A 15420-nucleotide genomic window follows, 5' to 3' on the forward strand; every position below is an offset into this window, starting at 1 on the left:
TGTGTTCATGTGTGTTCATGTGTTCATGTGTGTTCATGTGTGTTCATGTGTGTTCATGTGTTCATGTGTGTTCATGTGTGTTCATGCGTTCATGCGTTCATGTGTTCATGTGTTCATGTGTTCATGTGTGTTCATGTGTTCATGTGTGTTCATGTGTTCATGTGTGTTCATGTGTGTTCATGTGTTCATGTGTTCAGGTGTTCATGTGTGTTCATGTGTGTTCATGTGTTCATGTGTTCATGTGTTCATGTGTTCATGTGTGTTCATGTGTGTTCATGTGTTCATGTGTTCATGTGTTCATGTGTTCATGTGTGTTCATGTGTGTTCATGTGTTCATGTGTTCATGTGTGTTCATGTGTTCATGTGTTCATGTGTTCATGTGTTCATGTGTGTTCATGTGTTCATGTGTGTTCATGTGTTCATGTGTGTTCATGTGTTCATGTGTTCATGTGTTCATGTGTGTTCATGTGTGTTCATGTGTTCATGTGTTCATGTGTTCATGTGTTCATGTGTGTTCATGTGTGTTCATGTGTTCATGTGTTCATGTGTGTTCATGTGTTCATGTGTTCATGTGTTCATGTGTTCATGTGTGTTCATGTGTTCATGTGTGTTCATGTGTTCATGTGTGTTCATGTGTGTTCATGTGTTCATGTGTGTTCATGTGTTCATGTGTTCATGTGTGTTCATGTGTTCATGTGTTCATGTGTTCATGTGTGTTCATGTGTTCATGTGTTCATGTGTGTTCATGTGTTCATGTGTTCATGTGTTCTTGTGTTCATGTGTTCATGTGTGTTCATGCGTTTGTCGTTGCCGTAAGCTCAGAACGCCACATTAACCTCACAGTGTGACTGTGAAATAGAAATAGTCACAATATCACATTTATAAGGGCCGTATGAACATAAAAAACATGAACTGTAAAATAGCACAATTAAGTTATTTATCATCTTAGATCAGTTTTATTCGACCCTTTGCAGCTCAAATGTTCTCGTAATGCAGAAGAAATGAGAAATGGTTTCCTGCATAGAAAACATATTCAAAGATATGAATATAGTAGTTCATTATTGTGACAGGCCAAAGCAAATGAACAGTTAGTTCTTGTGAAGGATCGATCCCGTCACTTCAGAGTGTCTTTCACTTCTGGATGAATCTCATTGTCCAATAAAGCAGATCTAACTTCTTTAACTTCTTTAACGTTTCCTTCTTCCTCTGGCAGCCGTGTCGGACCTGGATGTGGAGAGTAAGCTGACCACACATTTCCGGGTTCCCTGGCATCAGCAGAGAAACATCCTCCACCCAAAGACCCGTCCAGAATGTGTGGAGGAGCTGCACAGACAAGCCAACTTCAGCGTGTGGGCGTGGCACCCAGGTACGACATCATCCTGATCCAACACATATTATATTATATCTTCTGGTTTAAACATCTCATCCCAGTGGGTGTTTGATGTTTTCTCAGTCAACTTTAAGTTTTGTACTTTCCAAAGACAATGTCACTGCAATTATGGCGTCACTCTGCCCTCTAGTGGAGAGTTACTGTTATTGCAGTCTGAATGTCAATCTCAAACCTGAGCTAAGAACCATCAGGGACTTCAAAAGAATGTTACTGTGGCATATTGTGTAAAAAAAAAAAATAACACACAATTCTTGACGAACTGTGACAAAACCAATGATTTCTTGCATTTAAAAATGGATAAAAATACAAGTATCATTTCAGTTAAATGTATATGTTAAGTATGTCTGTCTTCTCCCAGATCACGAGCAGAGGCGAGCCGACAGCCGCGAGAGAAGAGTCACCATTTCCATCTCAGCGTTGCCCCCGACGCCCCTCCACCCCGCCCCAAACATCACCCAGAAACACGCCCACTTAACCACGGTAAGAACAACCAACTCTAATGTGGAGAAGGAAATAATGCAAGAATGTATGGGGGAATTACACAGAATTTATGCTTACTTTATTTTCAGAAATGAAGTGAAAATCCACATAAATCTCTATATTTGATGGTGCATATTCTGTAAACTGTCCATGTTGATTACTGTTGACACATTTTAAGCACTAACTGTCCTTAAAGCAGAGAAACGTTAGAGACGCCTCCACTCAGTTTTCTCTAAATGAGGTAAAAGTGTAATATTTAATGTGAGCATGAAACGATAAATCATCCACCACTATTTGTTTCTTCATCATTTATAATAGTATGCTCACATTTACACTGTTGTTGTTGTTGTATTATTGTGTATTTAAATCTTCATTCCTGTGTGGTGCACATGTCACTTCATTTAGATTATGCTCATGTCTTAATTCATCCTAAAACGTGAAATGCAGTGTCATAGTTTTTACTTATATTATGGTGATTTCAATTTGAATCTAGCCCCAGTTTTAATTTTATGTGTTTATGTCACGAACCTTGAAAAATCACATCATATATTACCTTTAAAACAAGAGGTATGTTTTACATTTAAAACAAATATTTAAAATTACCTCTTAAATCAGATCATGTGTGAATAAGTGCTTAAATTAAGTAGTATTTATGTTGATTAAAGTGTATTTTAGGCAAGTGTATTTGTTGAGCACGATGTGTACACAAAGTAATTCAAAGTGCTTTACAGAAGAGGAAAAGATACATATTTTTACTGTTTAAGATTGTATTTTCCAGTGTATGTGAGTTCAATGTCTCATGTTTCACATTGGAATAATAAAATGTACTTTAGACATAAATATAACTTCAGAATGATTGACATGTGCCTCTGCCCCATCTTGTACCTGTCACTTATGTTGCCCTGTTTTGTGTAGCTCGAGTCGTCCCGCTCCTCCTCCCCCACCGAATGTTGTCGCCTGTCCCCCTGGAGCAGAAAGGTACAGGTCCCGCCCTCCTCTGTCCCACGGGCCCGTCCCGCTGTGTGCTGCTCCTGACACGCCTTCACCGCTCTGTCCACGCCCTTTTATTACAAACGCCTCTGTCGCTGTCGGCTGCTCTTTTATTCAGCTCGGGCCAGTTTCACTGCATTTACATAGAGTTCATACAAAGGTCAAGAATGTTGTGGCCACAGCCCTGAGGTCAATGATGACAGGCTCACCTTTACCCACAATCCCTCTGTGCTCTGAGCTCAGCTCTTACCTGGTCAAACATGAACTGTGTACTGTTATTACACAGACACAAAGGATCAAAGTCACTCATTATATTTTTATTATGTGTTTGTTATTGAATGAAAATGTAGCATGTCATTTTAATGAGTTATATTTAAAACATGATTTAGAAGAGTTCCAGTCCCAGTGGTCGTCTCACTCTTTCACACAGCGCTGCAGGTTCATTATGTGCCTGAGGTTTAAAACATTCAACTGTGACATTTTTTATGTCTTGGAATAAAGAGTGATTGAAAATGCTAACATTTTATTAAAATAACTTATTAGTACTAACAAGTAGTATTTTTTTGCAGCTATACTTGTACTTACTACAGTAAAGTAAATGTACTTCCACTCCTTACCACTGCAAAGTAATATGCATGTAGAATCAATAATCATTCTTTTTAAACATATTTACTCTTATAAGTATGGTATTTATGGCAATGGATTAAGCATTATCTGAAGAAAGGAAATATAATTCTATTTGAAGGGAAAGATTATTATATTTGTTATGCAAAGTTTCTTTTTCCTGAAAATGTTCTCAATAAAACATGAGCAAAGTTCAGGCGACCTCCCCTAAACCTTATATCGGGTTAAAACATGTCTTTAAATGAATTAGTTTCATTATAAATGGGAATTGTCCGTCAAATTGAAAAAGGGCAGAAATATCACTTTATTTGAAAGTTTGTAGCATTTTGTACAATAAATGATATCCTCAATATTAAAATGTGGCACAGCTTCATAAGTTTATTATTGGCCACAACTCTTCTGTTTTAAATGAGCTCTTAATAAAATGAGCTCTGATCTTGGCCTAAAGCTGCTTTATATGTGCAAACAAACACACCAGCAGCCAGTGGCTCGTTTATGCCTCGTTTATGCCCCTCAAAAACACATCAGCTGTGAAATAGCCTCACTTTGATTTCCGTCCACATGTCGGGCCTGAAGTTACCACGGAAACCGGTTTCTTTTGTGGCCCCCGGGTTTTGTCCGGGTCTCACTGGCAGCACAAAGGCTGGAGAGCTGGTTTGTAAAGTGGGGGTGGGTTCTCTGTCCCGTCTGTGGAGCGAGAGCTGGAACTTCAGACTCACTTTCACATGTTCCACTGAAGTGTCGGCTCCAGAGGTAAGAGCTTTAAGGATATGACTTTGATTGGATGTAAATATGCAGCGGCGTGTGAGGATCTGTGTGAGGAGTGATTCTAAAACCAGGGACGCTCGGCCAGATCTCCAGATATTTTCCCGTCTTTTCTTGGTCCTTATGTGGGAACAGAAGTGCCACTTTATCTGTCACATTACAGACTCGAGCTGAAGTGGAAGTGGCTTTGTTTTGGTTGAATTATTACAACATTTCGTATTTCTGCTATTAGTTCTTCCATTCTTATTATTATTCGTATTTAGATAAAAATAGAAGCTTTTGGCCACACACTGTTATTACGTGTTGGATTGTGAGTGGGAAGATAATAAAAGGAAATTGTGCCTTTGATATTTTACTCTTCATAATATCTATTGATCCACGTTTTAAACTCTGTGTGTCTGATTACACGATACTATGTGTTGTTGCTGTTTTTTCTTTTAAATGGTTTTATCCGGTTTATTGAATGACATCAAGTCCTCAGTTCAGCTTCAGGATCAAACTGAAATGACGTGTTTTATCCTCTTAAAAGCAGGAAGTGCACTGTAATGTGGGGAAATCACAGTCTGTTTTTCATTCGTTTAAATCAGGTTCATGGCCTTTATAATAATCACATTTAAGCTTCTTCCTCCACCTCTTTCCTCGCTTTGGTTTTACATTTCTAATCATTCATTTTACAGTCAGTTCTGAGCATGTTTCTGTTTCTGTCTTATTCTCAAAGCATGCGGTTTATTTCTAATCTTATCTAAACTAATCAGATCGACATGTGGGAACTCAGCTTCTTGTCACATTGATTTCACTTCCAACACCTCAGATTAAAACATCATTGATCTTCTCACAGATCGAGCATTTACATTGTTCCAGTTTAGGAAAAACACTAAACTCTCAGTTAGAGCTGCACATTGCAAAGATGAAAGCAGTTTGACTGGTGTTTTATGGATGTTTTTCTATTTTAGTCAGAACTAATGTTGTATTAAAGTCTCAAACCGGCCTAAACCATGTCAAACGATTAAACCAAGACTTAAACTGGACATTCAGAATGAAATAAGGACAATAAAATGAAGATATTTGCATCAACGTTAAATATATAAATCCTGCTCGTTAACACTTTCCTTCGTCTGAAGCTGAGTTCTCACCGTCCGCTCGTGTGATTGGCTCAACACCTGCTTACTTTGAATATCCATCTGTTCCAGGCCACGCCCCTTGACCCCGACACGGACGGGGTCACCCTGGGTCACCGCTCGAAGTGTCCCATCCCAAACGTCCCCAGCACATTGGACAAGCAGACGAACTGGAGTGGAGCGCTGCCACTGCCCACGCCAGAGGAGCGGCTGAAACACTGTTCCCAAACCATCAACTCATGCGTCATCCCCATCAACGTGACGGGTAAATGTGGCTTCCTCCACCTTCCTCCATCTTCTTCCATCTTCCTCCACCTTCCTCCAGCTTCCTCCAGCTTCCTCCACCTTCCTCCACCTCCCTCCATCTTCCTCCACCTTCCTCCATCTTCTTCCATCTTCTTCCATCTTCCTCCACCTTCCTCCATCTTCTTCCATCTTCCTCCACCTTCCTCCAGCTTCCTCCAGCTTCCTCCACCTTCCTCCAGCTTCCTCCACCTTCCTCCAGCTTCCTCCAGCTTCCTCCAGCTTCCTCCATCTTCTTCCATCTTCCTCCATCTTCCTCCACCTTCCTCCATCTTCCTCCACCTTCCTCCATCTTCCTCCATCTTCTTCCATCTTCCTCCACCTTCCTCCACCTTCCTCCAGCTTCATCCTCCTCCACCTTCCTCCACCTTCCTCCATCTTCCTCCACCTTCCTCCACCTTCCTCCATCTTCATCCATCTTCCTTCACCTTCCTCCACCTTCCTCCATCTTCCTCCATCTTCCTCCAGCTTCCTCCATCTTCCTCCACCTTCCTCCACCTTCCTCCATCTTCTTCCATCTTCCTCCATCTTCTTCCATCTTCCTCCACCTTCATCCACCTTCCTCCACCTTCCTCCACCTTCCTCCACCTTCATCCTCCTCCACCTTCCTCCACCTTCCTCCACCTTCATCCTCCTCCACCTTCCTCCACCTTCCTCCAGCTTCATCCTCCTCCACCTTCCTCCACCTTCCTCCACCTTCCTCCACCTTCATCCTCCTCCACCTTCCTCCACCTTCCTCCATCTTCCTCCATCTTCTTCCATCTTCTTCCATCTTCCTCCACCTTCTTCCATCTTCTTCCATCTTCCTCCATCTTACTCCATCTTCCTCCACCTTCCTCCATCTTCTTCCATCTTCTTCCATCTTCCTCCACCTTCCTCCATCTTCCTCTATCTTCCATCTTCCTCCATCTTCCTCCAGCTTCCTCCATCTTCCTCCATCTTCTTCCATCTTCCTCCATCTTCCTCCACCTTCCTCCATCTTCCTCCACCTTCCTCCACCTTCCTCCAGCTTCCTCCACCTTCCTCCACCTTCCTCCACCTTCCTCCACCTTCCTCCACCTTCCTCCATCTTCCTCCATCTTCTTCCATTTTCCTCCATCTTCCTCCACCTTCCTCCACCTTCCTCCATCTTCCTCCACCTTCCTCCAGCTTCATCCTCCTCCACCTTCCTCCACCTTCCTCCACCTTCCTCCATCTTCTTCCATCTTCTTCCATCTTCCTCCATCTTCCTCCATCTTCCTCCACCTTCCTCCATCATCTTCCATCTTCCTCCACCTTCCTCCATCTTCCTCCAGCTTCCTCCACCTTCCTCCACCTTCCTCCATCTTCCTCCATCTTCCTCCATCGTCCTCCATCTTCCTCCATCTTCCTCCACCTTCCTCCATCTTCCTCCATCTTCCATCTTCCTCCATCTTCCTCCACCTTCCTCCATCTTCCTCCATTTTCCATCTTCCTCCATCTTCCTCCACCTTCCTCCATCTTCCTCCATCTTCCATCTTCCTCCACCTTCCTCCACCTTCCTCCAACTTCCTCCATATTCCATCTTCCTCCATCTTCCTCCATCTTCCTCCACCTTCCTCCATCTTCCTCCAGCTTCCTCCACCTTCCTCCACCTTCCTCCATCTTCCTCCATCTTCCTCCATCGTCCTCCATCTTCCTCCATCTTCCTCCACCTTCCTCCATCTTCCTCCAGCTTCTTCCATCGTACTCCATCTTCCTCCATCTTCTTCCATCTTCCTCCATCTTCCATCTTCCTCCACCTTCCTCCACCTTCCTCCATCTTCCTCCATCTTCCTCCATCTTCCTCCACCTTCCTCCATCTTCCTCCATCTTCCATCTTCCTCCATCTTCCTCCACCTTCCTCCATCTTCCTCCATCTTCCATCTTCCTCCACCTTCCTCCACCTTCCTCCATCTTCCTCCATCTTCCTCCATCTTCCTCCACCTTCCTCCATCTTCCTCCATCTTCCATCTTCCTCCACCTTCCTCCACCTTCCTCCAACTTCCTCCATATTCCATCTTCCTCCATCTTCCTCCATCTTCCATCTTCCTCCATCTTCCTCCATCTTCCATCTTCCTCCATCGTCCTCCATCTTCCATCTTCCTCCATCTTCCTCCACCTTCCTCCATCTTCCATCTTCCTCCATCTTCCTCCATCTTCCTCCACCTTCCTCCACCTTCTGCAGTTAAGATGAGGCTGAAGCGCTCATGTTTATCATTTATGTCGCTTTAGGGTTCATTAAGGACGTCACTATATCAAGTTATCAATTTAACATAAAGAAACAACATGATTTTCACATTGAAATCCTTAAGTCTTTTTAATTTTCTTTTCTTTTACAAACTCGAAAACGTTCTGCATGAAAAAGTAATTACATTGTCACATAAACAATTAGATAAAAAGCACTTTACACATAGTTTTGTGTATGAATTGAACTTAAATTATGAATTGTTGCTGCCCACAATTCTATATATTATTTTGTAGTTCTTATGATTATGTAGTTTATTTAATTGGGACGTTACAACACAGAACTTTAGTGTTTCGATTATTGTGAGAATAAACATCATGATATAATGATTATTATTCATGGTTATGACCTCAACCAGTTTGATCAAATCCAACTTTCTCAAAGCAAAAGTAAAGTTATTGTGATATAAACATTATTATGCTGCACATTTACTGTAGTTGGACTTTGTTGAGATTGAATTGAAATGACCTTATTTTGCTCCTAAAATATTCCTGATTAGTCATTTCTCATTCTTATGATAATAGTGTGACCTGAATAATCATGATTATCGATTAAACGAGTACTTTTGACCTCCCAAATTCTGAATAATCACAATCATCAATGAACCAATTCATCTTGACATCCCTTGTGCTAATAGCAAGTAAAATACAAGTTTTTATGGTGGTAGATCACAGAAGGTAAGAAACAAAAACTGGCATAACTTTATGTTTCATTTGCGTTCATAATTTAAAGTAGTCGTTTGAGTTCAAATGATCAATGTGCAGCAATAACATCTAATTAAACAACAAAGACTCCTCCAGGATAAAACCATTCTGACCTAAAGGCTCCGGCATCGCTCAGTCACGCTTTGTGCCGTGTTAACCTGCTTCTCACGCTCCGATGGTCCGTCTCCTGCAGGACGAGGGACGAGGGACGGCGCGGAGACATGAATGCAGATGAGCTGTGTCCAAACTCTTGAAAGGAGCTGCCTAACATTATTTATCCCCATTAAATGGAATATGGAGCGCTGTGTGCCAAAAGGAGCCGGCTCAAAGACAGTTTAGGGGTAAAAATGCACATTGTAAGCGAATCCTTGTAATTGCTATGGTGCCGAAGAGCCTGACCCGGTGTCACATGACGGTCATAAACAAAGCATGGGGAGGGAGAGGACGAGAAGCAGCAGGAACACGGCCATTTCAACTCACTTTTACTGGACTTTAAACATAATGTACATGGAACATGGTCGTTTTGTTACTTTTCCTCCACTCGAAACGTTAGTTTGACCGTGTCTGGGGTTTTTCATGTTGATTATGCTATTTTTAAACAACCTCATTTTACTGGTGTGACTAGTTTTTTATATGTGAGCGATGTAAAGAGGAGGAAGCGCTGCTGTTGCCTCCACACAAGGATTGCTCAGAAGTGGCGTGTGCGTTGCAGGGGTCGGCTTTGACAGAGATGCCAGTGTGCGCTGCTCCCTGGTTTACTCTCAGTCTGTGCTTCAGCGGAGGAGGAAGCTGAAGAGACGAAGAACTGTGGCCGGCGTTCCCAGACAGGTGCAGCAAGAGCTAGGTATGTATTCTATCTGTAATGAAGACTTTTACACAGAAGAGCTGCAGGAGCTGTAATGTTTCTTCAGTTGTTGTTTGTTCATGTTCATGTTTGTTCATTACATCATGTTATGCTAACACAAGAAAACTTGCCAAATGCATGAGGGAGCATAACTTCCAAATATGCAGTGTCCAGCTCAAACTGCGAGTGCAGCTGCAGCTGCCGAGTCATCATAAGTGACGCAGGCCGAGTTATTCAGGGCACCTCGCTAACAGACTGTACTTCTTGTGCTCACAGCGTTCTTCTCCTCTGCCGACTCGGACGACTCGCCGAGATCTCGAGAACGGGCGGTGATCGTCCATGCCGGTGCGGGCATCAGCCCCTCCACAGAGGAACTGTCAGCTCTTCTAAACACTCGGGACTCGGGCTGCCAGACGGAGGACATCCTGGTCTCTGGAGCTCCGTCCTGGAGACGCATCAGGGCCCAGAGAGGCCAAGCCCTGTCCCTGTCCTACTCTGCGGGGAACATCTCCTCTCTGCGTGACAGCACTGACATATTTGCTGGATCTATGACCGCTCACCTGCGCACCCGCAGTCTGCCCCGGGACCCCAGTCACCTGCTGGACAACGGATGCCATGACAGCGACGAGGAGCTGTCTCCTTATGAGGGGGAGGACTTCATGTCAGCGGCAGCAGAGTTAAGACTGAGCGCTGAAGGTGGGAGCTCTGACCCTCAGTCTCTTTCCAGTCTGAAGTTTAATCCACTGCCGGACAGTCCTGAGCGCAGTTGGATGGAGCGAGCGCACTCAGCGCTGCCCAGAAAAGGCCACATGGGGAGCTGTGAGATCTCCTCCAGCTCGGACACCTTCAGCAGCCCGCTGCACTCTGCCTCAGCGGGGCTCCCGGGGCAGATGGACCATAAGGACGAGCACCAGTCGTCCAGCGGGAACTGGAGCGGCAGCAGCTCCACATGCCCCTCCCAAACTTCAGAGACACTGCTCCCCGCCGCTTCGCCCCCCCTCACAGGCTCCTCCCACTGCGACTCTGAACTCTCTCTGAACGCAGCCACACACCACACCGATGATCCGCTGGACCACTACCCAAGTCTGAGGAGCCAGCGGGCCGGCTCCTTCTCCTCCACCGCCATGGACATCCTGGAGGAGGCGGGGGTGAGCACTCCAGTGGGCAGTGACTGGGGCTGTCCTCCAACTGAAGCCCCTTGTCCACAGGACTTCAGCCCTGAGCCAAACCCAGAGAACAGCCTGGACTGCCCCAGCTTCACCAGCATGGCCACGTGTGAGAGCAGCTTCTCAGACAAGCCACCGTCCGAGAAGGCTGACACTGTGTCGCACTACTCTGTGGACACTGAGGGCTACTACACCTCCATGCACTTCGACTGTGGGCTCAAAGGCAGCAAGAGCTTCTCCTACAGCAGCTACGCAGCATCTGAATACAGTCTCTCTGAGGTCGGCGGCCACATGACCCTCGGCCGGCGCTGCCTGTCTCTGAGGAAGAAAAAGGCAAAGCCGAGCCCGCCACAGAGGAGCTCGTCCCTCAGGAAAATCTGCAGTGAGAGCAATCTCCAGCAACACAGTGAACCAAAGATCAGCTGTGGGCAGCAGCCGCCCCTTTGCTCCAAAGAGCGCCGGCTGCAGCTGACCCTGTCCGGCTCCTCAGGGCATGTGGACACCTCGCTTTCCCGAGAATCTCTGGAGCCAGAGCCACTGGAGGTGTGGGACGGCTGCACTGACCTGCCCGACCTGGGAGTGTTTAGCTCCACAGATGCACGCTCCTTTAAGGATGAGGGAGTGGTGCAGTCGGACTATGCAGACCTGTGGCTCCTCAATGACCTAAAGTCCAACGACACGTACAGGTCTCTGTCCAACTCCAGCACAGCAACTGGAACCACCGTCATTGAAAAGAACCAGGACAGCTCCGGGTCCCAAACATCTCAGTCCGGGTCCAGATCCACCACGCCCTCCTTGCCTTCAGTGGAGGGAGACTACAAACTCGCCTCTCCGGACAAACTGGCCGGGTTGGCCAGTCCATCCAGTGGCTACTCCAGTCAGTCAGAAACCCCCACCTCCTCCATCCCCTCCGCCTTTTTCCCTGGACCACTGTCCCCCGCCAACAGGAAACGGAAGCCCAAGGTCCCAGAGAGGAAGTCATCTTTGACATCACAGTCCTACAACAATGGTCCATGTAAAAAGGAGCTGGAGTTACCTGTCATCCCACCCTCCCATTTGGATTTTGCCGCTCTTCAAAAACACAACAAGGCTGTTGTTTATCGGACTCAAATTCTCCCACAGAACAATCCCAGACTCCAAAGGGAAAGTGTGTCACCGAAAGGAAAGTTTTATGACGTACATCCAATGGCCATCACACCTTCAGTGCTTCATACTGTGCAGCTCAAAGCCATTTTCAAGGAGCGCGAAGGAACTCCAGATGAAAACGCGGCAGACTCCACTATGAACTTAGCTAGTGCACTCTCTACTTCCACTGAACTGAGCGGCTCTGTTTTATCCAGCTCTGAGGCCACGCCCAAACAGTCGTGTGAGTCGGTCTTCACTTCACACGAGGAGCTAACAGGTTCCTCCGAGATGAATAGTCAAGACAGAGAGGTTTCATCTTCAGTAGAGAGCGTGAGGGATTCAGAGATGGACAAAGTGAGCGTCAAATCAGAATCACTTGTCCTCTCGGAAGACTGCACCCCGGAGACGGAAAGCTTCACTGCGAGGAGACTGGAGATCGTGGAGGACGATGTGGACGATGTGGACGATGTGGACGATGTGGACGGCACCAGCAGCGATAAAGCGTTTTCGATGGAGCAGAGTACGGAGAGCGAGGATGTTAAAGAGGTGGAAGACCCCGAGTCCTCAGGTGTGTCCGCCGAGAGCTCGTCCAGCAGCAAAGACGAAGACTATTGCAGTAAAGGTACTCATCATTCATGAAGCCACCTCAGAGTGTTAGTGTCGCCATTCTCTGCACTTTCCTCCTTCCTCAGAGTGTTAGTGTCGCCATTCTCTGCACTTTCCTCCTTCCTCAGAGTGTTAGTGTTGCCATTCTCTGCACTTTCCTCGCATTAAGCCCAAAACAAGGACACGGTTTTAGTTTTTAGTTTCTTCTTATTTTAGAAGCTGTGGAAAATAAAGGGCTTTATTTCATATTCAGTGAGATCCAGCCCGACTATTTATACGGCACATTTTCACCAATAAATATAAAAGTCAGCAAAAATAATAACATTTGTGATTCAAATAATAGAACATTAAAATGTGTAAAAGAAAGAGATAAGAGATAAGGGCATTTACCAGATTTAATATAATACATAATATCAAACTCTCTAAATGCTGCAGGAACATTATGAGACATAATTTAATCTTTCAAACAGGAGAATAAAAGCTTTTTCTGCACTTTTTTTCTTTTTGCATTTGTCTGATTCTAAACCTCAACTAAACATTTAAAGGCGCAATGGACGATTTTTCGGCGATTTGAGAACGCAGGCCGAAGTGCGCATGCCACTCCCCCGTGCACATGCCACTCCCCCGTGCGCATGCCACTCCCCCGTGCGCATGCCACTCCCCCGTGCGCATGCCACTCCCCCGTGCGCGTGCCACTCCCCCGTGCGCGTGCCACTCCCCCGTGCACATGCCACTCCCCCGTGCACGTGCCACTCCCCCGTGTGCATGCCACTCCCCCGTGTGCATGCCACTCCCCCGTGCCCGTGCCACTCCCCCGTGCACATGCCACTCCCCCGTGCGCGTGCCACTCCCCCGTGCTCATGCCACTCCCCCGTGCACATGCCACTCCCCCGTGCACATGCCACTCCCCCGTGCACGTGCCACTCCCCCGTGTGCATGCCACTCCCCCGTGCGCGTGCCACTCCCCCGTGCACATGCCACTCCCCCGTGCTCATGCCACTCCCCCGTGTGGACTGATAAAACACACACGTGCGTTTGTTTATTAGCGCAACGGATCACATCACATCTCTCGTCTCCCGTAGATTTCTGTCCACTTCTGCGTCAGCTCGAACTGTCTTTCTCTGTCTTCATTTTGCCCCGTACACTGAGGGAACTATATTATGATAGATCCATGCGCTTAGGCACGCGGAAACGTGTTGACGAGCCTGACGCGGCTGCAGATGATGAGATGAGAGCGGTAGGTGCGTTTTATGATTGATACGTGGCAGGACAAATGATTTATCCACGCCACGAGGAAATATGATAAAAAAAATTGCTGAAAGAAATCGTCCATTCCACCTTTAAGGACACATTTTAATACATTTATACTGCGTTGCCTAAATAGCTCCATCATTATGTGAATATATTTTTTTTTTCCAGCCTTAAATACAGCTACTTAAAAAATCCTCTGAGACTCACCTGAATGTGCCTCCCAGTGCTCAGTTTGCACTTTTATTTGTATTGTAATATTTGTATTGTAATATCTGGTGTCACAGACAGCTCTCTGAGTGACCCCTCAGTGTCTCCTCTGAGCGATGAGTCCAGACCAGAAGACGACAGTGTGTTTCTGTCCCCGACAAAGACACGCACCACCGAGGACCTGTTTGCCATGATCCACAGGTCAGATTACAAATGTACTCGTCACATCAAGTGTTTAAAGTATGCAAGGATTTACTTTCTTTTACAAACACTTCAATCATAAGTAAATGTACTAAAGCCGACTTTAGCTTAAACCAATCTATAATGCATATTTGACCTGTAAATGTAATATATCTTATAATGTAGTAATATGGTAATGAACAATACTTATGTTGTACATCACAATCTTTCTTTTTAGTAATTTACCATTATTACAAAATGCTTTAAATCTATTTCATTGATATGTTCCACATTATAATCACACTCTTTCCAAATGGATCAAAACAACTTAAAAGAATAAAACTTAGTCATCAAACAATACATTTCACAAAATCTAATAAATGATATCAACAAAAGGTATTTAATAAACGGACAATAATTATATTGTGGTGTTTTTAGGTCCAAGAGGAAAGTGTTGGGGCGAAAGGACTCGACTGAACCGCCGGCTCGACCTCGCCTCAGCACTGCCTCAGGAAGCACCTCCCCATGCAGCCCCGCCTCCAGCCCTAGCCCCGCCCCCACCCTGTCTCCGCCCCCTGTTGCAACCCCACCCACCGGTCTCCACAAAGCCCCAGGACCGATCTACAGGAACGCCAAGAGGTCCAGCACCTCCAACGAAGAGTTCAAACTGCTGCTCCTGAAAAAGGGCAGCAGGTCCGAGTCCAGTTATCGCATGTCGGCCACAGAGATCCTCAAGAGCCCCATCACGGCCAAATGTCCCTCCGATTCTCTTCTACTGGACTCGCCAAAGCCCCACGATGACCCTGCGTCGCCGGGACAATATCACAGCGGTTCAGAGCAGCCCGTTTCCAGTCCCTATCCCAGATCAAACCCAGAGGGATTCTCACCCAAATCCTTCCACTCCAGACAGGGCCGCGCCCGCATCCCGCCTCCCGCCAGCAGCAGCCGCTACGGGATGAGGCGACTCTACTCTGCACCGATGCAAGCCATTTCTGAGGGCGAAGCAGAGAGTTCAGACAGTGGTCCTCACGACGACCGATCTTCATAGAGAAAGATTGAGGTAGAACCGCATATGGACTAAAGCACAAACCCTAAAGGCACGAGAAATGAGCTGGAACAACTCTATGAACATCAAATTTATATTTTGTTTTTTAAAACACATAAGAATCTATATTTACTGCCTGAGAAATATAATTTATGCTTTGTCTGTTTAGTTTCACTTGAAATGATATTAAATATTTCACACATAAAATATCTTCACTATCATTTTATCAAACAGGCAACCAGTTTATTTAACATTATATTCATGACATCTTGACATTAAAACAGTTCTGTATGATCCTGTTTTATAACAACAACAACAACAACACATTTATCCCTTTTAACAGAACCTTTTGAAATTGACTTGACATAGTTTACTGT

At 45.5% G+C, this 15420-nt stretch overlaps 1 protein-coding gene across 1 annotated transcript in view; it reads left to right on the plus strand.

Annotated features, from left to right (window-relative positions):
• The window catches only part of nhsa (Nance-Horan syndrome a (congenital cataracts and dental anomalies)), a 123203-nt gene extending 108059 nt beyond the window's left edge, over positions 1 to 15144 (plus strand). The window contains exons 2-9 of the mRNA XM_072438328.1: positions 1214 to 1366; positions 1749 to 1870; positions 2786 to 2848; positions 5440 to 5632; positions 9332 to 9463; positions 9740 to 12376; positions 13896 to 14019; positions 14437 to 15144. Coding sequence (XP_072294429.1) covers positions 1214 to 1366; positions 1749 to 1870; positions 2786 to 2848; positions 5440 to 5632; positions 9332 to 9463; positions 9740 to 12376; positions 13896 to 14019; positions 14437 to 15046 — 4034 coding nt within the window. The 3' untranslated portion in view covers positions 15047 to 15144. The remainder of the gene's footprint in view (positions 1 to 1213; positions 1367 to 1748; positions 1871 to 2785; positions 2849 to 5439; positions 5633 to 9331; positions 9464 to 9739; positions 12377 to 13895; positions 14020 to 14436) is intronic.
• The last annotated feature ends 276 nt before the right edge of the window (positions 15145 to 15420 follow it).

The sequence above is a fragment of the Eucyclogobius newberryi genome, unplaced genomic scaffold (assembly GCF_026437365.1).
Source record: "Eucyclogobius newberryi isolate DKJ021-1_F unplaced genomic scaffold, fEucNew1.0.hap1 SCAF_9, whole genome shotgun sequence".
In the NCBI taxonomy this organism is placed as follows: domain Eukaryota; kingdom Metazoa; phylum Chordata; class Actinopteri; order Gobiiformes; family Gobiidae; genus Eucyclogobius; species Eucyclogobius newberryi.